At 43.2% G+C, this 27,697-nt stretch overlaps 2 protein-coding genes across 2 annotated transcripts; one reads left to right on the forward strand and one right to left on the reverse strand.

The window, feature by feature from the left end:
- Nucleotides 1–244: 244 nt before the first annotated feature.
- LOC114047116 (WD repeat-containing protein 38-like) lies at nt 245–22,350 on the forward strand. Its single transcript, XM_027867858.1, has 9 exons — nt 245–460; nt 3,304–3,424; nt 10,796–10,912; nt 13,824–13,995; nt 14,691–14,771; nt 20,188–20,320; nt 20,410–20,559; nt 21,527–21,574; nt 21,877–22,350. The coding sequence occupies exons 1-9, from the start codon at nt 245–247 to the stop codon at nt 22,147–22,149; spliced, it is 1,311 nt and encodes a 436-aa protein (XP_027723659.1). The 3' UTR covers nt 22,150–22,350.
- Nucleotides 22,330–27,309, reverse strand: LOC114047117 (60S ribosomal protein L35). Its single transcript, XM_027867859.1, has 4 exons — nt 27,164–27,309; nt 26,064–26,200; nt 25,141–25,222; nt 22,330–22,526 (listed from the first exon to the last, which is right to left on the reverse strand). The coding sequence occupies exons 1-4, from the start codon at nt 27,164–27,166 to the stop codon at nt 22,377–22,379; spliced, it is 372 nt and encodes a 123-aa protein (XP_027723660.1). The 5' UTR covers nt 27,167–27,309; the 3' UTR covers nt 22,330–22,376.
- Between the last annotated feature and the right edge of the window lie 388 nt (nt 27,310–27,697).

A 27,697-nucleotide genomic window follows, 5' to 3' on the forward strand; every position in this document is an offset into this window, starting at 1 on the left:
CTAAAATTCGCGAAGGCTAGGGTTCTCCATTATCTCTCGCGTAGATCCCAGGGATTCTCAGTACACACCAAGCGTTTAATAGCTGCTGTTTGGGAATGCCGACGGCGCCCCCTAGTGGAGTTAAGCCGGACTTTGGAGGAGAGGAGGGAAGGAAAGGGGAGGAAACCGGGAGGGGCGGTCACCATGGAGACCCCAGGGTACACATCCCCCTCCCCACACCTTGCTCCCCCAGAACATCTCTAGCATGCCCAGGTCCGCAGTCATCATGAGAGAGATGCCCGCGATGTTGGGAAAGGCCGGCGATCAAAGCCCCCGCGATCGAAGCCCCCACAAAGCTAGATCTGAAACTACATCAACGTCCTCCACCCAGACCCCTCCGACCCCACCCTCACCAGCCGGAAAAACCTGGGCGCCTTTGACCGTGGGCAGTATAAAATACTTCAGTCGTCACAAGGGGGAGGTAAGCGGGGAATGTGGATAGAGGCCAAAGCTGTGGCGAGTCGGAGGAGGGGGCTACCTGGGCCCCCAGGATAGCACCTACCCCTTTTCTCAGGCGCTGCTTGGGCTGTCATGCCTCTTTCTGCCTTCCCCATTCCCAGCACACCCCCATCTAACTTTTCGCTCAAATTGCTACCCTTCCTGACTTCCCTGTTGCAGTCTGGGGAATCATCACATCTCGATGACTTGGTGATCTCAGACTCTTTCCTTTCCCTCATTTCGTATACCCAAACAGTCAATTACATGTTTGAGCCCTCTATATTCTCTCTATCACGATTCCAGCCCCAATCTCCTTATCACTCATTGGACAATTACAATGGCCCCCCAACATGGTGTTGCTGCCCTTCTAATCAACTCATCTTGCAGTTAGGTGGAATAATCTAATGGGAGACAACCGGAAGAGAACTTATAGATCATCTAGCTCAGGCCCCTCATTTTACAGAGGAGCACGCTGAAGCCCAGCAAATTAAGTGACCTGCTTATATGCATATGCTTTTTATGCATAGATCTAGTCATATCACACTTTTTGCTCAAAACCTTTCCTATTGCCTTCTCAACAATGTTCGGACTCCTCCTCCTGGCCTTCAAAGCATCAATACCATTGTACTAATACAAGCCATTCAGTACCATCAGACATCACCCCCCACCTTTCCAGCTTTATATTTCATTCTTTCTTTCCTTGTACTATTATATGCTTTAACCAAACGACTCAACACACGGCAAATGTCTCCCATGCTTTCCCACTGTGCATGCCTTTACTTACTTTATCTCATTGACCCTTAATATCTTTCTTTCCCCTCTTTCCCGCTGGATTCCTACCTATCCTTTAAATCCCAGTTCAAAGCCCCTTCTTCCCTGAAGTGTTCCTTGACTCTCTTCCCAATCTCCTCGGACCTCATGCAGCACTCTACACATCTTTGATTCACTTAGATGTTGTTATGTATTATGATCGTTTGTATATTTGTCAAAATATGATGATGTCATAGGAAACATCTTAAAAAGTCAGAAGATTAGCATGGTAGAGCTTGAGGGGACTTTAGAGATCGTTTGGTCTAAACTCCTCACTCCATAGGATGAAGAAAAAGAGGCTCAGAAGGGTGAAGCGGCTCCCAGGTCAAGCAGCCAAGAAGTAGCATTTTCAGGAGTTTAACCGAGGTCACGTGACTTCTAGGGCATTGTTCTTTGCCCAGGACCTGGAGGCAGCCCCACAGTAAGGTGGAGAGACCTCTGGATTTGGTCAGGAGGCCTGGGTTTTCACCCTGATACTGGAATTTACTAGCTAGGTAATCTTGGGCAAGCCACTTCACAGACTCACTCATCTTGTTTCCTTCTCTGTCAAGGGGCACTTGCATGATCTATTTCACAGACTTGATGAGAAAAAGATTCTGTAAACCACAAAGCTGGTGTAGAAATGAGAACATTATCACTGTCATTCTCCTATCATTCCCCATGTGAGTTCCATGAAAGCTGGAACTGTTTTAACTAGACTTTTTTTTTAACCTTCCAACCAATCCAATCCAACAAGCATTGGTTAAGCACCATGTGCATGGCACTTTTGCTAAAGATAAAAAGATAAAACAAAAGGAATCCCTGCCCTCAAGGTGATTAAATTTTACCAGGAAAATACAACATGTAAACAGATAATAAATATATGCATTATAATTTGAGACAGGAGAGAGGTCAGTAACAAGGGAGATCAGGAATGGCTTCTTGTAGGAGGTGGTTCAGAAACTGAGCCTAGAAGGAAGACAGAGATTCTAGGAAGTGGAGGTGAGGAGGGAGTGATGTGGGAAGATGGACGGCTAAGTGTGGGGAGAGTAAGCAGGGCAATTGGCTGAAACCTTTGAGGGAGTAACAAAGGGGAATCATGAGAAATAATTGAGGAAGAAGGTAGATTTGAGATGAATTGTAATTTAGGGCTTTAAAAATGCTAAATGGAAGAGTTTGAATTTTAGTTTAGCGGTAATAAGGAGCCACTGAAAGCAGGGGAATAACTGGATCAGAGACTATGGATTGAAGTCCAGAAGATGAGAATCCAATTAGAGATGTCCGGGAGGTGGCTGGTGATGTAGACTGGCACTCTGGAAACAGAAGGACTGGTATAAAGATTTGAGAATCCTATACATGGGGTTGATTAAACTCATAAGGAGCTGATAAGATCATAAAGTCAGAGAGAGACAGACAGACAGACATAGAACAGAGAGACACAGAGACAGAAACAGAGACAGAGACAGTCAGACAGAGACAGACACAAACACAGAGAGAGACAGAGACACAGAAAGACAGAGACAGAGAGATAGAAAGAGAGACACAGCAGACAGAGAGAGAGACAGACAAGGGAAAAGGACCAAGGCAGAGGTGTAGTTCCCTACTGTCTAGCAGTTAAACTAAATTTTCTAAACATTTATTTAACATCTACTGTCTGCACTGTTGAGGGACAGAAGTTTACATAAGGTACTGTTTTCATGGAGCTTGGTGAGTGGAATTATTGAATTAAATTATTGAACTGTCAAACTTAATGGCAATTTTGAAATTGAATTAAATTATGAAATGAAGTGTATCCCCATGGAGGAATGCTGTTGTTATTGGTGACGGAGGTCACAAGTATATTAAAACTTTATCACGTATTTAGAGCCTTTCTTGAGACTGTTTAATCCAACCTCCTCACTTTGCAGATGAGGAAATTGAGGCCTAGAAAGATGAAATGACCCACACTCAGAGAGTCACCTCTGAACCAGGCATTCTTTTCAGGCTATTTGGCTACTTTATTTTGGAACAGAATCCAATAGAATTCTTCCCTCCCAGGTCAATTCGTGCGCCTTCTCCCCGGACACCCGGATTCTCCTCACGTGCTGTGATGACAACAAGGTGTACGTGTGGGGGGCTCAGACTGGGAATTTGCTGCGGAAGCTAAAGGGTCACAAAGGTGGGCGGCGCGGGCGTCCCAACCCGTCTCTCATCACCCACTCCTCCTGCTCCCGCGCCCCCGCCTCTGCCCTCTAGCTTGCTTGCAGACAGGCGCCCAACATCGCCCCGGGGTCCGTGCGCTGTGGCATAACTAACTGCAGGTGGGCCTAGGCCGTCAGGGATAGATGCCCATATCTCCCTGCCAAGTGTCCCCCATTGCTGCGCCAGCGGCTGACGCCCCGATCGAGCGTTGGAACAGCATTAAAGGACTTCAGGGGAAAGGAGGAGGGAGTGTAGGGCGGGAGTAGAGGTGGGTTTCTTCCAACACCCTCAGATGAGCCCTTTGAGGCTCAGGCTACCCTCAGGAAAGTACTGGGCGGTAAGAAAAACTCCAGGTCCATGCACAGCAGGGAGGCTCTCTAGGTCTTTGGTCCTTGTTGATCCAGCTCTCAGAGGGTTTGAATTTTGCTGGGGTTGTCAGAGAAGTGTTGGGAGCCCATCTCTCAACTTTCCTCCTCTTTATAACAAGGCATTATTGAACTAAATAATCTCAGATCCCTTCCCTAACATTCTGTTCCAAGGGCCCCTCCTTAGGACCCTTCCACCCTCACACTGCCTCTCCTTGACAGAAAAGAAGGAAAAAAATTAGGCTTGGCGGTGATTCTGATTTCCTTTTATTGACATCAATCACACCATCTGTTCCCAGCAGCCCCAACCCACCCCTTGCTTGCATGGTTCTAGAGGGGGAGACTGCCTGATTGAATAATCAGAAGATTCTTCAAATCCAGGCTTCCTCATTTGTGGCTGTGTCTCTTTGGGCAAAGTGCTTACCTTTGAACCTCAGTTGCTTCATCTGTAAAAGGAAGATAACATTGCATCCCCACCCCCCACCCCAACCTTCTCAGGGTCCTCATGAGGAAAGCATTTTGCAGGTGAGCTTTTATTATTGCTCCCAAAATAACCTTCCTCCCCCCTTCCCTTAAAGCCCATCTTTTGTTGCCTTATCTTAATTCATGAACTTTAGCTTACTCTGAGTTATATATGACCTTCATGACATTCTTCTTACAAGACCCTTTTGCCACCCTTTTGGATTCATTCTCCATTCTAACTTGTCTCTTTTGATTTAAACTCAGTGGAGCTTATTGTGCAGTAATGTCAGACTTTTTTTTAGATATCCCCCCCCCTTTCTTTCTTATTGGGATAATTCTAAATTGCATTGTTATAATTTCATTCTTGGAAACTTTTTTTTAAAGATCCTTTGGCAATGAGATCATCTTACCTATCCTTTCTTTAAACTTTTTTTAAAATTGGCTTTTTTGAAATCTAAGTGATAATGGATAAATGTCTTAGACATAAAAGGTAACATCTTAAACAAATTAGATAAGAAAGGAAGAAATTGCTTTTCTGATCTATGGATAGTGAGGGTCACAAAAGATAAAAAAGGATAATTTTGTTTATGTAAAATTTAAAAGTTTTTGCACAAAGCCAATGCAGCTAAAATTAGAAGAGAAACAGATAACTCAGGAAAAAAATTTGCAACAGGTTTCTCTGATTAGGATCTGATTTCCAAGATATATAAGCATTGGTTCAAATGTATAAGATAAGAGCCATTCCCCAAATGATAAGTAGTCAAAGGTATGAACAGACAGTTCTCAAGAGAAGAAAATCCAAGCTATCTATCAATATGAAAAAGAAATCTTCCAAATCATTTAAAAATTAGAAAAATGCAAATTAAAGCAAATCTGAGGTTCTACCTCATTCCCATCACATTTCAAAGTTGACAACAGAAGAATGAAAAATTTTTGAGGGGCTGTAGAAAAACAGGCACATTAATGCAATGTTGGTAGAGTTGTAAACTGGTCCAGCCATTCTGAAAAATGATTTGGATCTATGTCCCAAAAGTCACTCAACTGTGCATACACTCTCCCCTAGAAATATTACATCAATAGTAGACCTACACTTCAAAGAGATCAAAAAAGAGGGAAAGGGCCAATATGTACAAAATATTTGTGGCAATTCTTTTTGTGGTGACAAAGAAATAGAAATTAAAGATGTTCCCATCAATTAGGGAATACTATTGTCCTGTAAGAAATGATGAGAGGGATAATTTCAGGGAAACCTGGGAAGACTTGTAGGTGCAGATACACAGTGAAATAAACAGAAGTGGGAGACCAATTAATATAATAACAACATTGCAAAGACAAACAACTTTGAAAAGACTTCAGAATTCTAACCAATGCAAATTGAGGGAATGCCCATCAATGGGGGAATGACTGAAGTAGTTGTGGCATATGATTGTGATGGAGTACTATTGTGCTTTAAGAAATGATGCACAGGGGAAGTGAGGTGGCACAGTGGATAGAGCACCAGCCCTGAAGTCAGAAGGACCTGAGTTCAAATCCGGCCTCAGACACAAAACACTTACTAGCTGTGTGACTCTGGGCAAGTCACTTAACCTTGATTGCCTCACCCAAAAAAAAAAAAAAAGAAAAGAAATGATGCACAGGAAGGTTACAGAAAACCTGGGAAGACTTACATGAATTGATGCCAAGTGAAGGGAGCATTACCAGGAGAACATTGTACACAATAACAGTAATATTGTGCGATGATCGACTGTAAATGACTTAGTTATTCTCAGCAATACAATGATCTAAGACAATTCCAAAGGACTTATAATGAAAAGTGCTCTCCACCTCCAGAGGAAGAACTGATGGAGTCTGAATACAAATTGAAGCCTATTTTTTTAACTTTATTTTTCTTGGAGTTTTTTTATGTTTTGTTTTCCTTAGTAACATAGCTAATATGGAAATATGTTTTGCATGACTGCACATGTATAATCTATATCAAATTGCTTGCCCCTCAAGGAGGGATGTAGGGAGGAAGGGAGAGAATTTGGAACTCAACATTTTTTAAAATAAATATTAAAAATTATTTTATATGTAATTGGAAAAATAAAATGTAATTTTAAAAAATTCTTACTAATGCAATGACCAACCACAATTCCAGAGCTACTCACCTCTTTCAAGAAAGGTGATGAACTCAGGATGCAGCTTGAAATATGTTTTTGGACATGACCGATGCAGAAATTTGTTTTGCTTGACTATACATATTTATTACAAGAATTTTGTTTTGTTTCGTTTTATTCTTCAATGAGGAAAGAAGCTGAGAGGCAGAAAAAATAGATTTTTAAAAAATTAAAACATTTTTTAATTTAAAAAAGTCTAGGGAATGAACACTATGCCTAGTGTTTCCCAAAGAGACTTCCCAAGTTCTTGTCAGCTCTTTTTGTTGATTAAAAATAAGTCCAGAGTTCAGTTCCTGTACCACCGCACTGACCTTATGCCGGCCGCACCGAACACTCCTCATATAAGGAGCAGGCTGCCAGAGTCATACTCACTCATCAGTCTTCGGTCCTCAACCGGATAAACACACAGAGACGAGCCATCGGGAGGCACCAACACCAGAGCTTTATTCAGAGGCCATCACAGCAAGCCATCACAGCAAGGCCAAGCAGGAAGGCCAGAGCAACAGAGCAGGAGCCAAGAGAGCGCAATCTGACCACGCTCGTTCCTTAAGTACCTACTTAGCCCCTCCTCCCCAGCCCGCTTACTAGCCAATGATTGTAGGGTCAGATACTGGAAGGGGCTGTCTGCGTTTAGCACACCAAGGGAGAGGGAGTGACGTAGGAGGCTAGGACCGGATACAGGAAGGAGGCGTCTGGGATTAGTGCATAGACAGAGTACGTGACCTAGGAAGTCAGGAAGGTCACAGGAAGGAGGCGTCTGGGGTTGACGTTGCATATAGGGAGGGGACTAAGCAAAGGGAACTCGTCCTCTGCTGTCCCACTCCCACGTGGCACCGCCCCTTGCCTCAGGAGCACAAGCTCCGGCTACTTCCTTGCACCCAGCTTATCTCACATAGCACTGCCCACTGCCTCAGGGCTTCTCCATACCCAGCCCATCCCAGTTCACCACGACTCCGCCTACCACAGCCCCTGCCTCGACTTCCAAATACCTAGATCTTACCCTAATCTTGCCACAGCGCCCACCTGGCAGTTGCCAACATCAGACAGTCCCTCACAAGTTCCCCTCATTTTTCACAATATCTATGTACCTGCTCAATAAAATCTTCCTTTGATGTCTCATAACAGTGGCCTTGGTTTCTTGGAAACTATGGCAGCAGAGCATAAACTTGGACAGACCCTGACAGGCTGGAATAAAAACCCAGCAATGAGAACATAACTGTGAAGGGTCTATTGTCAAAAAACTAGCCTAGATTAGGTCTCCAGTAGTAAGGTTTGGACACCAGGGTATGAATTTTTTCAGCCATATCAACTGCCCTAAGACAGGAAGGGGTTGTGAGCTGTGTTAGTGAATGGAGTGACCAAATGATCAATGACACTGACCAAACCACAGACCATCAGTGTTGAAGGCTCTCTCTCTCTCTGTCTCTCTCTCTCTCTCTCCCTCCTTTTATCTTCTCCCCTCCTCTCTATGTAGCCATTTAGCAACACAGTTATATCTATCTGTCTGTCTATATATCTAGTCAGTTCCTAGAATCATATCATATCAGTGCTAGAAGGTACAGTAGAGATCCTCTAGTCCAAGGGTGGGGAACGTGTGGCCTGGAGCCCACATGTGGCCCTCTAGGTCCTTAAGTGAGGCCCTCTGACTGAATCCAAACTTCACAAAACAAATCCTTTTATTAAAGGGTTGAGTCTAGTCCAACCTCCTTGGTTTATAGATGAAAAGACTATGGCTCAGAATTGATATGACAGAGTCAGGTCTAGAACCCAGGTCTCCTAGCTGCCAGGTGAGTGCTTTTTCCAGAACCATGGAATTTCAGAGATCACAAGGACCACAAAAGCCATCTAGACCAACCCCATATCTCCACAGAAATGTGCCCCCCAATCTCCCCAATAATATCTTACAACCTTCATCTAAACACCTTCATTGCCTTCAGAGTCAAGCCTTTTTGCCAATTTATAGCTCTTTGATCACATATTGAATCTTGTACCTCTCCCACTCTTGAAACTCAGGCTGTCTGCTGGCTTATTAACTACTGTTCTTCCAGGATAAGACATCATCCCATTTGTAGCATGACAAAATCCCTCAATTCAAGCTCTCCAGAGCCAGATTCCCCCAAATGTCCCCTTTTCTTTATCCACTTCTGTCCAATAAACTTCCCAATCAACAGTGGAAACATTCTCCTGGGCCACCTCCACCACCCACCCACCCTGCTCCTGCTACCATTACTCTCAGTTTTTTCACTGAGAGCATCTTCAACTGAATGCACAGTTAGGAAACAAGAGATCCATTGATTATCCCCAGCCTGGGAAGAAGAGGAAAATGATGCTCAGGCCTGGAATTTCACCTCTTCTGTCCATGGCCTGGAACATTGACAACACATAATCTATTACCTCTGTGTGGCACTTTGAAGTTGAGTGAGTTAGTGAAAGTATTATTATCCCTATTTTAGAGATGAAGAAATTAAGGCTAAGAGAGATTAAATGAATCAGAAACACTAGATAGATAGACAGATACATAGATAAATAGATAATAGACAGGTATGTAGATAGGTAGGTAGTTATATGAATGATTGATAGATGATAGGTAGGTATATAGATGATTGATAAATGATAGATGATAGATAATAAATAGATGATAGATAACAGACAGATGATAGATAACGATATATAGATAGATAGATAATAGATTGATGACAGATAAGTAGGTAGATAGAGCACTTATTAAGTGCATATTACATGCTGGGAGCTGTGCTAAGTGCTGGGGACAGAATTACAAGCAAATGCAATAGTTCCTATCCTCAAGGAGTTTTTCTAATGGGTGAAGACAAAACAGTAAAAGAGACTAGAAAGTGGTTGAGGGGCAAGATGGAGAGGAAGACTGAAGAGTCAGATGATTGTGAATCTCATAGCTGCTGTCAGAATATAAATTCCTTGAGAGCAGGGACTTTTATCACTTTTGTCTTTGTGCCCTCAGTGCCTAGCACACAGTAGGTACTTAATATTACTTGCTTAAGGTCAGTAAGTTTCAGAACCAAGAATGAAAAACAGATTTTCTGAATCAAAGAATCTCAGATCAGAAGGGGACCTCAAAAGACCATCTGGTCCAACCTGTTTCTGAACAGAAATTCCCTCTACAACAATCCCAACAACTAGTCATCCAGCCTTCAGTTGAAGATTTTCCATGATGGGCAATTTAATACTTCATGAGACTACCTGTTCCATTTTTGGACATGGGTGATTATTAGGAAGTGTTTTCTTATGCTGCACCCAAATCTCTCTCTCTCTCCCTGCAATCAGTTTCTCCCCATTACTCACAATTCTGCTTGGTTAAGCCAAGCATAACAAAAGTTCTTACCCCTTCAAATACTTGAAGACAATAATAACAGTTACAATAACTAGCATTTATATAGCGCTTTAAGATTAGCAATGTACTTTACAAATATCATCTCATTTGATCCTCAAAATAACCCTGTGAGATAGGTGCTGTCATTTTCATGTTACAGATGAAGAAACTGAAGCAGAGGTTAAATGACTTGCCGTGGAGCACATAGTTAATGAGGGTCTGAGGCAGGATTTGAACTCAGATCTTCTCTTCTTCCTGAGTTGAGGTCCAGTACTCCACCCACTTTGCCACCCGAGCTGCCTGTCCTCACTATGCCTTCTTTTCTCCGATTTAACCATACTCACCTGGAGTGGTTTAACCCTTGTTTGTCGTCTTACTATTCTGGTTATTCTTCTCTGGACTCCTTCCAACTTGTCAATGGCCTTCCTAAATATGTGGCATACAGAACCAAGCACAGTACCCCAGACGTAGTTTACCAGGGGAGAGTACAGTAGGACTACTAATTCCTTAGTCTTGGATACTATTAATACATTGTTAGGATCACTTACTAGCTATGTTACCTTGGGCAAGCCTCTTTCCCCCTAGGGGCCTCAATTTCTTCATCTGTAAAATGAGGGGCCTCTTCAAAAATCTCAGTTCCTATGACCCTATTCTTCCAAGTCCATTGATATAGAAGACTCGTTTGGATGGGGTCTCGGTCATTAACATCTCTGGTTTTACAGGGAATGTCTCTAGGGCTGGGGCTGGGGCTGGGTCCTAGTATCTAAGCAGCATACATGAAAGCAGGCTTTCTTCAGCCTTAGAGGATGCCCATCACTTAGCTGACCTGCAGGAAGCCAGACTATTGGGCCTCATTCCCAAAGGCTCAGGGCCCTGTGTCCCATTCCAGGAAAGGCCATAGGGGGCACATTTTCCATAGCCTACACACACTGTGTTATTCCCTAGGGGAGCCTGTTCTTCCCAATTCTATTGTGAGCTCCCAACACAATGGGCCCAGTTCTGCTTTCTCTCTTTTACAGGTCCAGTGTTATTCTGCAGATTCTCTCCTAATGGAAGATTTTTTGCAAGCGCCTCTCGTGACTGCACAGTCCGGCTATGGGATGCCCAAACCACTGAATGCCTCCAGGTTCTAAGAGGTGACCTGAACCAAAGAGACTGGGGTGTGGAGAGGGGAGGCAGGGAGGAAGGCCCTTGGGCCAGGTAATCACCACTGGTTTCAGATAGAGTTTGGAGAGGACTTTGGTTTGAATCCTTTTCTAGTACTTCTACCTGTGTGCCATTAAACAAGTTACAACCCTCTGGGCCTCAGTTTTCCCAGGTATAAAAGGAAAGCACTAAGCTAGATAAGGGGTCAGCAAGCTATGGCCTGAGGCCCAACACAGATCTGTTTTTGTACATCCTTCAAGCTAAGACCAGAGTGCTGGTCTGGAATCTTCCTGAGTTCAAATCCAGCCTCAGACACTTACTTAGCTGTGTGACCCTGGGTAAGTCACTTAATCCTGTTTGCCTTAGTTTCCTCATCTGTAAAAAAAGCTGAAGAAGGCAATGGCAAACCACTCCAGTATCTCTGCCAAAAAACCCCAAATGGGATCACAAAGAGTCGGGCATGACTGAAAAATGACTCAACAACAAAAACAAGGTAAGAATGATTTTTAATGTTTTAAAAATCTTAAAACATAAAAACCATTCTTAGTTCAACAGGAAGCAGGCTGGATTCGGCCCTTGAACTGTTGTTTGCCACCCCTGGACTAGATAACCTCCAAGTTCTCTTCAAGCTCTAAGTCCTATGATGCTACAACAAACAGTAGGAAGCTAGGTTAGGTCCTGGTCCAGAGTCCGAAGAGAAACCAGGAGGGTAGAGAGAGCTCGTAGTTCCTCTTGAAGACCCAGAGAATCCCCTGGCGCTCATCGCTTCTGTTGGGAGCCCCCTGTAGGCTTCAAACCGTGACAGTTCCTGCTCACTTCCGAGGATACATGGGAGGTCCTTCTTTCTCATCAAGTCCTGGTTCATTCCTCCCTTTATTCCAGAGAAATATATTGAACTTAGAGTACAAATGTTTGGCTTTGAATGCCAATGGCTCTGTCATCTTGATTTTGAAAAGGTTAGATCCAAACATAACTTCTTGGGGTAGCCAGGTGGTGCAATGGAGAGAGCACCAGCCCTGGAGTCAAGAGGACCTGAGGTCAAATCTGACCTCAGATACTTACTAGCTATGTGACCTTGGGCAAGTCACTTAACCCTAATTGCCTCCAAAAACATAACTTCTTTTAAGCTCATTTTTCTCAGGATTCCAATCCAGGTCTCTTGTTCTCTCCTGCTGAGGGGAAAAAGACCCAAGTTCAAGTTCAGGTACCAGGAATCCTCACTACATCATACCTGATCATTGGTCATCCAGTTACAGCTTGAAGACCTTTAAGGAGGGGGACTCACTACCTCCTGAGGCAGCCCATTCCACTTTGGGATAACTCTAATTGTTAGGAATTTTTTCCTGATATTGAGTCTCCATTTGTCTTATTCTCAGCTTCTACCCATTTTTCCTCCGGCGTTAAACAAAACAAGGTTAATCCATCTTCTACATGATGACCTTTCAAATTCTTGAAGACAATTATCATGTTCTTCCCCATCCCACCCCGCTGCCTATTCTTATCATCTCCAGTTTCTTCAACTGGTCCTTCTATCCCCAGAGTCAAGCTGGTACCTGGCACATAGAAAACATTTATTTAATAAATACTTGCTGTTCATTATTTCTGATATGAACTGAAGGCCCTTCACCATACTGATTGCTCTCCTCTGAACACTCACCAGGTTATTACGTTCTTCTTAAACTATGTGGCTTAGAATTGGAACAAATTGCTTTCATCTACCCATTCCGCCGAGGGAAGTCTTTAAAGGTTTGGGGTAGACATCCCCCTAACTCACATACAGGTTTGAGGCTGTCATTTACGTTGATCTGCTTTGGCGCATCTGCTGAGATGGTTTTTCGGGGGTGTGGAAGCAGGGGAGAGGGGTGAAAGCAGGGGCTGTGGAGCACTTAGAGTGTGGGCAGTCATCAAAGACAGCAAGGTCATCTATTGCATCTCAGGCCATTGCCAGTCTTCTTGACTTTTGTCTTGCCACTGGACTTTGATGACTGTGGAAGAGAGAGAGGGAGAGAAGCTGGAGACTTTGTGCAACTCTGCCTCACTTAAGTCCAATTTACACTTGAGGCAGGACTTTGCTCTGTAATGTCATTTGTAAAAGGAAGGACAAACAACAGCGTAGAACTGAACAGAATATTCCAGATGAGTCCTGAGAAGGGCCCAGTACAGAGAGCCTATCACCTCCTTCTTCCAAAAAACTGCTCTGCTCTTAGTTCAACCCAAGATCACAATAGGATTTTGCTTTTTTTGGTTTGTCTGTTTTTTTTCCTTTTACTACCACATCATACTGTTGACTCACCTTGAATTTATGGTCCACTAACACTCCTAGATCTTTTTCAAGCAAGTCTTGTCTATCCTGTACTTGAGGTCTTTGTGAATCTCTTTACCTTCATTACCTCAATTTCATCATCCAGAAAATGATGAGTTATCCTGTGAGGCACACCTACTATATATGGTTCAGGATTAGCGTGAGGTCATCATCTCTTGTGAAACTTGAAGTACTTTCAAAGTAAACCACCATTATTCACTTCAGGGTTTCCCAGGGTTCTCTGGGTTCATACCAAATATCCAAAGCTAGGGATAGGCAGAGGTGGGCAAGGCCCCAAGGAAGGGAGGTCCTGTATCCACAGAGTGACTGACCATCCCTTGGAATTCCCTCATCACTTCCAAAGGAATCCCAACTCCAAGCATGAGAAATTAGTGCTCACTTTCATTGTCATAAAACTTGGGAGGTCGGTGAATAGGTGATCCCAGGTCAAATAGTGAGTCTCACAATCTGGCTCTTACCTCTAGCCCTCTAAGGCACATTGTATATGTGTATTTAGAAAGTCACCCCTTTGGGTCTATGACCAGAGAAGCCCAATCACCACCTTTCATCTGCCTTACGCCACTCCTCTGATGCCACAGACAGGGCAGGAGACCAGTGCTGGGGGCTCATTGTTTCTATTTTACATACTTTGTCCTGCACTGGGGTCTTCCAGGTCACTCCAGGGGTGTGGAGACAGTCAGCTTCAGCCCAGACTCCAAACAGCTGGCATCTGGAGGCTGGGACCGCAAGGCTATACTCTGGGAAGTACAGGTATGGGAATGGGGGAAGACTGGGTGTGGTGGTGGTGGTGGTGAGGTGTTTAAGGAGCTAGGTTCCTCAGGAATAGGGCTTTTCCCCCCTTGAAGCCTTACATGGTGTACCCTAGGAAACTCAACTAATATAAATTCAGTAAAACCAAACTCACAAAATGAGGGAACACTTGTTCACATTTCATCAGGAATCGTTGTTCTACAAAGAGTCCCTTAATACATGTATTTTATGCACTAATTTCACTGGGAGCAGTGAGGTTGAAATGAATAGAGAAATCTAAAGTATTAGGCATCTCTGAGGAATGCAAATTAAATCAGATTTTAGCATAGGAAAGATTAAAACATTGAAACCATTTATTAGAGTTGAGAGGGATCTTAGAACTAGGATTTCTAAACTATGTCAAAGAGAAGTAGTGACAACGTTCAGCCTTGCCTTACATCTGTTTCTTTTTTGGTGGCAATGCATGTAGGAGGCAATAGAACATAGTGGAAAAGGACCTGGACAGCAGGAGGCTTGGGTTTGAATCCCAACTAGGATACCTTGGGCAAGTCACAACCTCTTTGAGGCTCAGTTTCCTCATTCGCAAAGAGGACGCTGGACTAGATGACCCTTAACATTCCTTACTTTTAATGTTTCTCCTTTGCAAGTATACTAGCTTGATGTATATATTTCAACAGATTTTCCTTCTCTTTTAGACGGGCCAAACCATCACACAACTCCTTGGACATCGGGATGCCATCCAAAGCAGTGACTTTTCTCCCAATTCAAAATATCTTGTAAGTGTCACGTCCCTCTTCACCACGTGCAGTGGTGGGCACCTTGACCTTCGATAGTTGCCCTTGTATGGATGAAGTCGAACTCCTCCATTTTATTTATACCCCTCCCAGCCCTCCCAATCCAGCCACTTGCCAACTTCTCTTCAATCTGCCTCCCACAACATCCCTTGTATGACATTGTTTAGCTTTAGTGTCCGGCACATGGGAAGCCCTTAATAGATGTTTTTTCATCCATTCACAAACACATGCTCCTCCTCTCCATGCTCCTCTTTACTTCTCTAGTTCAGACCCTCACAAACTCACTCCTTAAGCTGGCATTTAAAGTCCTCCACAGTTCGGATCCAACTTATTTCACATGACACTTTTTACTCACTGTGTTCCAGACATTCTGGATTAATAGTTGCTCTTAAATCTCAACCTAGAGATGCTATTTACACATAGTGTCTGTCCTTTATGCCTGGAATGCACCCCTCAGCTCTACCTGTTAAAAAAAAATCTCTTCTGGGGTAGCTAGGTGGCGCAGTGGATAGAGCACCAGACCTGAAGTCAGGAGGACCTGAGTTCAAATCCAGCCTCAGACCAAATACTTGACACTTACTTACTAGCTGTGTGACCCTGGGCAAGTCACTTAACCCCAATTGCCTAAAAAAAAAATCTCTTCCTTAGAGACAACTAGCTCAGGGTCCCTAATCTTCCTTCCATCCCTCCCCATCTCTACCCTTCCCTACTCAGATGAAAGTTTTCTTTCCAACCATCTGATTTTCTTAGAGCACTTTGTCTGTATTTCTGTTTGGTCCTTTATTAATTTGTCCTTGCTTCATCTTTGTGGAAGTTGAGTTCCTCCCTATCACTTCTTTGCAAGTGACTGTAAAGCTTAGTGAGGGCAAAGACTACATGATTTTTTCATCTTAGCATGCTCTGACCTTGAGCATACCTTTACATAGTAAGCGCTTTATAAATGTAATTTACAAGTGAACCCAATTGGGACAGGCAGGTGGTGCAGTGGATAGAGCTCTGGCCTTGGAGTCAGGAGGACCTGAATTTAAATCTGGCCTCAGACACTTGACACTTACTGTTTGATCCTGGGCAAGTCACTTAACCCTGATTGCCTCATTAAAAAAAAAAAAGGGAACCCAATTGCTAAAATATCAGACTATCACAGCCTCCTGTCCCCTCCCCCAGAGGCATGATGGTAAAGTAGAAGACCATTTTTGGAGTCAGGAATCAAATCTTGCTTTTTGACACATATCAACTGTGTGATCGTGGAAAAGTCATTTTCAGTATCTCAGTCAATTCTCTAAGACAAAGTTGCAAATAATTTACTGGTGAAGGGAATTTCCACACAGAAATCATAAAGTTCAGACCCTTCCTGCCATTCCAACCTCTATTCCCCTCCCTCCTCCAAAAAACCAACAAATCTTCAACAACATTTCCTCTCCTCCATGGAACATCAAAGAATGAAATACCAAAAATGGTTGAGTTGCTAAAGTCCTATCAGCCTCCCTGTGCTCCCCTTACCTTCTTTAGCCTCTCCTACTCCCAGGGTCATACCAACAAAGCTCCTTCCAAAACACTATTCCCAGAAAAAAGTAATCAAGGAAAAGAAAAGTAGGACATTCCCTTTAGTCTCACTATCTGGTTTTCTTCATACCAAGCTACCGAAGCCCTGGGTAAAATGGGGTGATCTCCCCTTTCCCCCCCACCTTTGTTAGCACATGCAATGTTAGCATTTAGATAGGTAGGCTTTAAGCCTGGGAGTGCTTTAGAGCTTAGAAAACATTTTCCCCACACAGCAATCTTTTGAGGCAGGTAAGATAGTACAATAATACCTGTGAAATGAGGATAACAAGACCCATTCTCCAGAGAAGTAAACTGGGGCTCAGAGAATTAGTGACTTGTTCCCAGTCATGCAGTGGGTGGAGTCAGAAGTGAGATTTTAACTCTGCTATCCTGGGGCAGCCTTGGCCAAGTGAATAGAGAGTTGGCCACTGGGTTCAAGTCTCACCTCTGATACATAGTAGCTGTGTGACCCTGGGGAAATCACTTAACCTCTCAAGACTCTTGGCAACTCTTGAAGGCTAATTTGCAGAGGAGGTGTTGACTTGCATTGGGAGAGAGTTTCCTTGTCTGGAAGATCCCTGAAATCACAAGTCTGTTCCTTGATCCTGAATCCTGAATTCTTTCCACTCTCTAGCATTGCCTTTCTCTTTGATGACTGCTTGAATATGGCTTTAAAAAAAAAAAAGGATGATAACACATTTATTAAGTGCTTACTGTATTAAACAGGGAAGGGAATAAGCATTCCTCCTATGTGTGAGGTGCAAACCGGTACAAAACAACCCTGAGAGGTTAAGTGCTGTTATCATTGACATTTTACAGTTGGGAAATAAGAGGCAAACAGAGCTCAAGCTACTTGCCTAGGTTTACACAGTTAATAAATGTCTGAGGCAGGATTTGAATTCAGGTCTTAATACCTCTAGGCTCTGGGTTCTTCTCACTGTATCAAACCTAGTTGCCTCTGTCCACAGTGCCAGGATTTGGGAATAGCCAGGAAGTGGGGTGGGTGATATCTAATTCTGGGCAAGAAAATGTGAATGTTCACCTATCAGAACCCAGTCATCTTGGGGTAGAAGCTAAGATTCCAGTGGGAAGAGGATGAGGATGAGAAAGATGGCCAGTGTGGATGGCAAAACCAGTGTCTTTGTTGTTGTTGTTGTTTAAATTCTCTTTTTTATTATGAATTTGACAAACATCAACATGAACATTTTAGTATCCAAAGAACAGAGAGGGTGCTATATGAAACTGTAAACTACATTACGTACAATGTTTTTTAAAAATGTGTGTTACATTTAATGTGGTAGTAACAAAATTGCCCTGCTAGTCTCAATCCCCTTCAGTACCTCCTGCTCTCTCTTCTGTGTATTTTTGCAATGTTTCTTGATTCTTTTGTTTGGTCCCCATCAGTATCACTACCCACCAATTTTTCCCTTAAAACTTCTCCAGCCCTCCAAAATAGATGTAAAATGTGACTAAGTATAGACACGAAGGTCACATCTGAAAATGTAGCTCATTTTGCGTCTCTCTAGTGCTCCACTACTTCTCTACCAAGAGCTGGGAAGAATGTTTTATCTTCAGTGCTTTGAAGCCATGACTTTGGTCATTGAACTGCTCAGTTCTTTCATCTTTTGGTTATTTTCCTTTCCATTATTGTGGTCACTGTGTAAATTATGCTCTTGGTTCTGCTGACTTCACTCTTCATTTATTCCTATACAATTTCCCAGGTTTCTCTTAATTTATCATGTTTTTTCATCTTCTATGGTACAATTTGTATGAGAGGCACCATGAGGCTAGAGACCTAATCTCAGAGCAAGGAAGAGACCTGGGCTCAAGTCTTTCCCCTGACACATACTGGCTGTTTGACCCTAGGCAAATCACTTCAACCTCTCTACGTTCTAGTCACCTTTTCTTTTTTTGGGGGGGCGGGGAACTGGAGGGGGAAGAGAAGGCAATCGGAGTTAAGTGACTTGCCCAGGGTCACACAGCCAGTATTTAAGGTCAAGTTTGAACTCAGGACCTCCTGACTCCAGGGCTAGCGCTCTATCTACTGCTCCACCCCTTAGTCAACTCTTTAAGATTATAAAGTACAAAGAGGATCCTGACCAGGACATCACAGGTTTGGTCCCTATTCCTAGGGTGCAATGTTTCATTTTTTATTACAATAGTCCTGCTATGTTGATGTGTGTGCATGCATGTATATATACACACACACATACATATATCTACACATATATACACCTATACATATATATACACACATACATATGTATATGTCCTTTTAAGGTAGCTACCTAGTAGGTGTATTGCTGAGTCAGAGTATGTAGTTAGTAATTTTTTTAATATGGTCCCAAATTACTTTCCAGAATGGTTGGACCAATTCCCAGCTCAACCAACAGTTCATTGATGTGGCTGTGTTTGTAAGACCTGCTGCTACCCTATTCTGCCCCCTTCTCCCTTATTGGCATTTTCCCTTTTTTTTTTTTGGTCATTTCTGTCAACCTGATGGGCATGAGGCAGAACCTTAGAATTGTTCTAATGTGCTTTTCTTTTGATTTGGAGCATTTTTTACCAATGGTTAAATAGGTTAAACAGTTTGCATTTCTTCTTTTGAAAACTGCCTATTCCTATCTTTTGTTCATTTATCTTTTGGGAAATAACTTATATGCTTGTAACAATTTCCTACATATCTTGAATATAAGATCTTTCTCAGAGGAATTTGCTAGAGGTTTCCTCCCAGTGGTTTCTAATTCTGCTTTATCACTTGTGCAAAGGCTTTGCATTTTTATGTAATCAAAATTGCTTGTTTTATCTATGATTGTCTACATCTCCAGAACTCTTCTAAACATAGTTGTGAATGTTATCTAATTATTTTTATAATTAGGTCATGCATTCAATTGGTGCTTTTGTTGGTAGAGGGTGTGAAGTGAGATGGCTTCTCAATTTTCCCAAGAGTTTTGGTCAAACAGGGAGTTCTCTTGCCAATACCCACTCTCCCTACTCATCCCCTACTCCCAACAAGTTGGTATCTTACAGTTTTATCAAACATGTTTCATGTCTTATTTATGTCATGTTCCATTAGTCAATTTTTCTATTTGTTTTGAGATTTGACTAGTTTTTTCTTTTTCACCCAATTCAAGATCTGGTACTACCCTCCTCTGCAATCTTCCTTAAGATTCTTCACCTTTTGTTCTCTGGATGAATTTTGTCTGGTTCTAAAGTAATCCTTGCCCCAAAGTTTGATTGGTATGCCAACTATAAATTAATTTAGGTAGCATCATTTTTATATATTAGTAACAATCCAGTTTTTCTTTACTTCTGTAGTTTTTTATTTTGAAATTTCTTACAATTCCTGGGTTGTCTTGGTACGTGGAGTACCAGCTAATGGAATCTCTTACTAGCCTAGCATAAATTTTTCAGTGTGTAAAGATGGTTGGATGTGCCCCAAACAGCCATTTGACGCCTGGCTATTTGTGATGGCTTCAAACTTGACATAGATCTCAACACCCATCTCTTCCCATCTCACCTTCTTTATCCTTGTTTTAAGGCTAGCTCTACTATAAAGGTTTCAGGTCGCCTCAAGTCATGCTAGCCATGTCTGTACAGCCTTAAAAAGGTTCTTCTGAATTTTCTTCATCCCCTAACAGATGATGGCTATTTTCCCGTGTATTGCCAAGAAGGGCTTCTCTGCAGATAAAGGGTCGCTCTCTGAGGGAAGGATTTGGGTCAATTACTGCCTGTCACTATCAAGACCCAGCTTTCTCCCATCCCTTCCCTAGTGGCTGGCCAGCAGCAGGCTCTGCCTCGTAGAACATACATTAAGATGGTCCTTTCTCCAAAGCTCGTATCACATCTCTTTGAGACAGGCTACTGGCTCCTGGGATTCTACAGTTCAAGTCTGGGATCTACGCACATTGGATAAGATTAAAAAAAAAATACTGGAAGGCCACAAAGGAAATGTCAGCTGTGTTTGCTTCTCCCCATCTGGGTTCCTGGTAAGCTGGGATTCTCTTCCTGTCCCTTAGGAAGGAGGGAAGGCATCTCAGGAAAGACCATTACCAAAACACTCCCACTTGTCCCACAGGCCTCAGGCTCCTGGGACAAAACCATCCGCATCTGGAAGCCTGAGACAGGGAAGCTCCTCACTAAACTGTTAGGACATCTGACCTGGGTGAAGAGCATGGCCTTCTCTGCTGATGGGCTTCGCATGGCTAGCTCAGAATACTCCGAGATGGTAATCCTGACCATTTTTCCTCCTAGCTGGAGCTTGGCTACCCTACCCACAGGTCTGGTACTATTGGCAAGGGCTGGCTTTGGAGACAAAGGAACTGAATTCAAATCCTAACTGTGACCATACGCCTGCTAAGGAAGCAGGTTTCAAACTGTAAGATAAGGGAGTTGAGCTAGATCAAAGGTGTTAAGCATTCCTGAGGCCCAAATCACATTCAAATGTAATTGGGAGATATTTAGCAAAATACTTACACAATAAAACAGATTAATATGTAGTTTTCTAAATCAATAAGTAGCCTAAGTTTGGCACCCTTGGCTAGATGACCTCAAAAGCACCATCTACACCTGAAGCTACATTTTGATCCTATGACCTAAATGGGGATAAACGCAGTCAGCATACACAATGTCTCAGTGAGGAAAAAATCCTTTGAATTCCCTGTGAGCTGTGGCCAAAGCAGCCTAAACGGCTTTCACCTTGTCTACTATCTCACCTGCTCTATTTCCTGATTGTTGCCTGGTAAGGCTCAGCAAGGCTAGTCAGGCAGCTCTATGAAAATTTACAGGCTTCCTCTAGCCACAGTAGTGGGGCATTGAGCTAGATTATACACCATTCAGGCTGGTAGAGCTAAAGTGATCTTAAAAGGGAACTAATCCAATCCTGGTGACAGAAACAAGTTCAGTGAAAGAAACTGCCCAGGCTCACAAGCTAGTAAAACCAGACCCCAAGTATACTCCATTATTACCCCACTTCTCTGTTGGAAATGTGTACAACTTGTTACGGACAAGCCTATACTTCAACTGATTTGCTTTTCAATGTTCAGATTACTTCTATAACAGGAACCTAAATTTAAAAGCGCAGTCTATGTAATAAAAATGGCTCAGACATGAATTCACCTGATCTTCCTGTAGGACCCAAAGCCAGATCTTCCAAGTCCCAATATTTTTGATGTTTTCCCCCCTTTTTAAAATAGGTTAAAATCTGGGATTGTACGACTGGAACATGCACAGAGAGCCTGAAGGTAAGAAACAGCCGGTGGGCGTGTGAGGGTGGAAAAAAATGGCTTGTTATCAAGTTATATACTCTAATAATCAATGAATTATTTCCTAGAGCATCCAAACCACATAGCAAAACAAGTTAGTAACATTCTTTGTGGAATGGTTGAGCGAGAATTTAAGGTCATTTAGTCCAACACTCATAAAGAGGAATGAAGGTGATCAGAAGTGACTGCCAGTCACCCAGATGCTTAGTGGCAGAAATGGGACTTGAGACCAAGTCTTCTGGTTCCCAGCCCACAGAGGTTTCTACTTTATTTTTTGGCAGGGAGTTTTAGAAGTGGCCCACGTCTGTGCTTTCACCCCAGATGGGAAGTTGTTGGTTTCAGGGTCGGCTGATCACCAAATATTTGGAGAAGGAACTGCAGATCGTCAAGTATTTGGAGAATATTCCAAGCGCTGTCAGAGGAGCCATTCAGTCTCTCAGAAGTCAACTCTAAGTGACAGGTGCTTCAAGGCCACTGAAATATGCAATCTAAACCTGGAACCAGGAGCCACAATGAAGAGAGCTAAGAGCAGCACCATTTCTACCTTAGGATGAGAACACTGAAAATCTAAGACCCAAGCTAGGTGATAAGGAGTTTAAAAGAAACGGCAATTTAACTATCAAGAGAAACTAAGTCTTCTTATGAAATGAATACCTTACACGGTAACCAATAAAGAATCAACACACTACAGCCTCAGCTTCTTAAAAGGGACCAAAAGTCAGTCTTCTTCAATATTACACAGGTTATAACAATTTGTCTTTTTATTGAGCACCTTAACAAATTATGCCTTCACAGCAAATTTCCGAAGGGGATACAGGCGCTCCTTCCTCTGCTGTTTTTTGGTCTTCAGGCTTTCCTCGTGCTTATTAAGCCTGCGGCGCATGGCACGAGTCTTCTTGGGCCGAAGGTCCAGGGGCTTGTATTTCTTGCCCTGTTTTTGAGAAAATAAGACATGACCCTCAAGGCAATCACATGTTATCAGTGCATAAAACCTGGAACAAGAGACTCCAAATCAGGTGACCAGAAGGTATTAATTTCAGTAATTCCTGAAAGAGCTACCGTCTTTCTAGGCTTATGGAATCATGAAAGTCAGAACTATAAGGACCTTCGAGATCTAGTTCAAAATCAGTTTTGCAAATTAGACCAAGGGAAGAGAAGTTACTTGTCCAAAGTCATGGTTAGTGGCAGAACCATGATTCAAACAAAGGCCTCATCATGCTGACTTGAAACAACTGCAGTTCTAGAACTGGAAAAGCCCTCGCTCAACCAACATAAGTCTCTCATTAGCCTGATAGGCAGATGTAGAATTAAAGGTAGAATTTGAATCCAGTTCCTCTACTCTAGAATCCTGTTTGTATCCCCTTAGTCCAATTGCTGTGTTTCAAAGCTAAGGAAAAGGGGACCCAGAAGTGACCTGAGTTCATATAGCTAACTGGTCTCCTAACTCAGCAATTCTTAAACCGTAGATCACAACCCACAGTTTAAGAAGCACTGAAGGGGTCAAGAGTGGAAAAAGTTTAAGAAGTCTTGTCCTAATTCAGTTTTTCCTCCCACCAGACCTTCTGCCATGCTACTGCACATGGACAAAATATAAATAAATCCTTTAGCACTCAGGTCCCATTCCACATCCAGGAAGCCTAACCAGAGCACCTCAGCCTGAAGAGAGCTCTTCCTCTTCTCAACTCCCAAAAAGCTCCTTACCATTTATCTTATTGGGCTGGGAGCTTACTGAATCCATGGTATGACATGGCAGCCTCCCTGCTCCCCCAATCCCACAAATGGAAGGAAAGCAGTGTTCATAACAAGGGAGGTGAGGTACTACACTGGATTCTGCACTAGCCAGATCGGATATAATGTTTAGTTCTGGATGCTGCATTTTAGGAAGAATGTTAAAACTGGAGAACGTCCAGATGGGGCTGACAACATTGGTGAGGTAATTACAGCTCATGCCAGAAATTAAGACTGGTTTAAAGAAATGGAGACATTTAGCCTGAAAGGACATAAATACTTTCAAATACTGAAAGGCTATTGTGGAAGATGAAATCAATTTGCTCTGCTTGGTCCTAAAGAGAAAAATCTACTCCTTACTTGCGCTAAGGATACCACCATGCTCCCAAGTACTCAGGTTTACAGTCTCAAGAATAAACCCTAATTCTTCTCTCTCCCTTAATCTCACCCCTCCCTAGCCAACCAGGTAGCTATCAACTGCTGTTCATTTTATTTCTGCCAACTCTCATGTTGATATCCTTTCTATTCCCACTAACATCACACTTATTTCAGGCTCTCAACACATTTCCTTGTTCCATTTTTTCACATAGCTGCCAAAACCATTTTCCCAAGGCATGAGTCTTGATCACTCAAGAATCTTTGGTGGCTACCAGGATAAATACAAACTCTGCAACTTTTCATTTAGGGCCTTTCACAATGAGGATCAGACTAATTTCCTATTATTTCACGCTCATTTTGGCCAAATTGAACAACTAGCTGCTGTCTGGCTCGACAGTCCAAGCCTCCTACCCAATTATGCAGTGGAAAGGATGCTGATTTTGAAATTGGGAGACCTGGGCTCACTTTCTAACCCTGTCATTTAATCCCTGTTTGACTTCGTAAGTCACTTAGCCTTTTAGGCCTCAGTTTCCTCACCTGAAATATGAGGAAGTGAACAAGATGATCTACCTACAAAGTCCTTCCCAGCTACAATGCTGTTAATCTTACAATCTGTATCTATGCATACCTGGAATGCCCCAGTCCAATGGCATTCTTTCAGCCTTCAAATCAGTTCATATCTACTTACCTGTATTTACCTGTATTACCGGTATATTATAATACCAGATATAATCTAAGCTACCTGAAAGCAAACTGTTCCTTTCTGTGTTTCAATCCCAGTGGCTTACACACAGTAGGTGATTGATAAACATTTACTCATTGTGGGCTAGACATGAGGAAATAATCTAGCAAATAGACTGACCAAAAATATTCAAGCAGAGGAGAAAAAAGACCATTTATTAAATATCATTTAGGTATGGGTTGAACTGGATTAGATTCTGTGATCACTCTCCCAGCTGAGTGCTCCTGCCATGGCTCAAAAATACCCAGTGATAGGGAACTTACTACCCAAAGCAGCCTGTCCCATTTCCCCTGGGGAAATATTACTGTTACCTAAAGCCTGCCTCCTTTGTAACTAGCACCTATTAGTCTTAATTATCCAATCAGAAAACACTTCTACTTCTATTAAATTAGCATGAAATGAAAGGTTTCTCATGCACCCATAACCACTCCTCATTTGCCTTTTTCTGGGACCTTTCTGAAGTCCCAGTTCCATTCAAACCACCTTAGGCAAAGGACAAAGAAATGCAAACTGTACCTTCTGGAAAGCTCAGAGTAAAAATACACAGTTTTTATGCTTCCCAGCAGGAGAATTCTGTAGCAAGATCAAATTCACACTTTCTCTGTAAGTCAGAGCAGTGCTGGGTGTGTGTCTTGCAATTTAGTTCAAGATGATTTTAACCACAAGATAGACACTAACTTCTCAGAGCTCAACTTACCTTATAGAATTTCCTGAGGTTCTCTTTTTGTGTCTGGTTGATGACAGTAAGAACTCGGGCAATAGATTTTCGGACGACTCGGCTATTAACGAAAGAGACTAAAGTTTAGGAGGCAAGGAAAAACAGGGCCATGGTGCATCCTACATACTTCATGCTGCCTGCATTCTGCTGTAAAACTAAAACCTAGAGTGCTCAATCAAGATTTGCTGAAGGAATGTATTTTTACATAGAAAGTTCAGTCAGAGAACCATAAACATGGAATGAGGTTGGAAGAAACCTGGTCAAACTTTATAGATGAATGAAATTTAAACCCATGGCAGAAATGGTTCTGTTCAAGAGCACACAGCTTGTCAGTGGCTTAACAAGATGCTTTTTATCTTTCTACTGTAACAGGCGATTTCTCAATCTTTGTTATTTCATAGTTAGGTTTCTTAAAATACACAACAGATTTTGGAGGATAGAAACTACAGATCAGTTAGTTAAACCCTTTTTGTTTTAGAGGAAACTGAGGTCCCAATAAGTGACTTGCCCAAGGTGATGCAGATGATTGAATGGCAGAACTAAGACTCATCTACAAGTTTCCTCCAGTGCATTCTAACTATCAATGTTCTAAAGGTCCTTTCCAGTTCTAACTATATTTTCCATAATTCCAGTCACAAGCTAAGAATTTCTAAAGTGCACTTTGAAAACCAGAAGAGCAGCAAATTACATAAATCAACTCCACTGGTAAATTTCTTTAGAAATTGAAGATAGGGGGCATCGAGGGTATAGCAGTAGATAGAGCATCCTGCCTTGGAGTCAGGAGGAGCTGAGTTTAAATCTGGTCTCAGACACTTGGCACTAGCTGTGTGACCCTGGGCAAGTCACTTAATCCTGACTGCCTCACCAAAAAGAAAAAAAAAAAAGAAATTGAAGATACTCACATCTTAGAAAGCTTGGATGCAGCTCCTCCAGTGACCTTGGCCACTCTCAATTGGGAAAGTTCCACCTTTAAATCATCTAACTGTTTGAGTAGCTCCTCCTTCTTCTTCCCACGAAGATCCCTGGCCTTGATTTTTGCCTAATGTCAGAAGTAAAAGATTAGGAATTTAAGCAAGCCAAATGATCAGGCTAGGGGGATTGAAGAAAAGCAGAAGGCTTCCAATTAAGCTAAATCACTACATTTACTGGGGAAAAGGTAGGAGGAACCCTGGGCCCATTTCCTCCCAGAAAACCAACCACCTTCATAACATCTATCATTTATTATCTGTAATATAGGATAGCAGCAAGAATAACACTCTTCTCATTCCTCCCCCTCCAATTTCCAACTCTTTCCACTTCCATTTTACAGATGAAACCAAGATTACTAACTTGTCACAAAAGCTAATTAGTGTTGGAGTCATATTTTTACCTAGGATTCCTGACTTCAAGTTCATAGCTCCTCTAAAATGAGAATACAACCAGGGCTTTCCAAAAAAGGCATAAGAAAGGACTAATGGATACAATCACGGGAATGAAATAAGCAGCATGGTCCAGTGTTAACACAGCAGACCTGGATGTGTATTCTGGCCCTGCCTCTTGCTCGCTGAAGGACTGGACAAATCCCTGGCCTTTCCGGCTCCCTAAGGGCTGTCGCGAGCACGCTGCCTCCTGGTGCCTCCCCATTCTAGCTACTTGACTGCGACATGTCAGAGCTGGAAGGGCCCTTGGAGACTTAGTCGAGCCTCCCGCCCCTCCATTTTTTCGAGACCTAAAAAGGGCCACGACGTGTCCCGGGCGCACCGCGGGGTCGGCGGCAGCCGCGGCTCCAGCCCCTCCGCTCCCTCTTCCCTCCCCACCACTCTCCTCAAGCTGGACCCGGCGCAGAGGCCAAAGAGCCCGGCGCCGCTGCCGGAGGCTTGTCAGCCCTCCGCAGCGCTCCGACCCGCGGCTCCGGAGCCCCCACCGCCCGCCATCGGGGCCGGGCAGGAGGCCCCCGGGTACGGCGCAGGCCGTGGGGCTCCGGAGCCCGAGGATGGCGGCGGATTCCCCGCGCAGAGCTCACCATTATCGCGGAACAGCCACACCGCCACCGGCTCCGAGGGGGAAAGAGGGAAAGGGAGGGGCCGACCCTAAGAACTACTACCGGGTCACGGACGCGACCAAGCCAAAAGTGAAGAAGGGTGACATGTGCGGAGAATGGTACAGTCCGCCCAGAAAAGGAGGCGGGGAGGGGGAAAGAGGAGGAAGCAGAAGCAGGCCTCACGAAGGCACACCCACTCACGGTTAAAGCCAGGGCTGCTTTAGAACTTTTTCCATTTTTCAAGGCCCAGTTTAGGCTCTTTCCCCTGGAAGCCCTCTTTGATTCTTCCCCCATCGAATTTCTCTGAACAACTTGTACTTCACCTTTAGAACACAATATAAGGTCTCAGTTTTTTCCTTCTGTAAAATCAATCAATCCTACCTTTCCAGTATTCTTTACACATTCCTGACCTGCACATACCTAGCAGTCCAGTCTCACTGATCTACTTGTTCTGTGGGCCCACAGGATTATTCATCTCCACTCTCCCTGCCTTTGCACTTGCTGTGCCCACGCCTG

Source organism: Vombatus ursinus, unplaced genomic scaffold, assembly GCF_900497805.2.
Source record: "Vombatus ursinus unplaced genomic scaffold, bare-nosed wombat genome assembly UNPS02014786.1, whole genome shotgun sequence".
NCBI lineage: Eukaryota > Metazoa > Chordata > Mammalia > Diprotodontia > Vombatidae > Vombatus > Vombatus ursinus.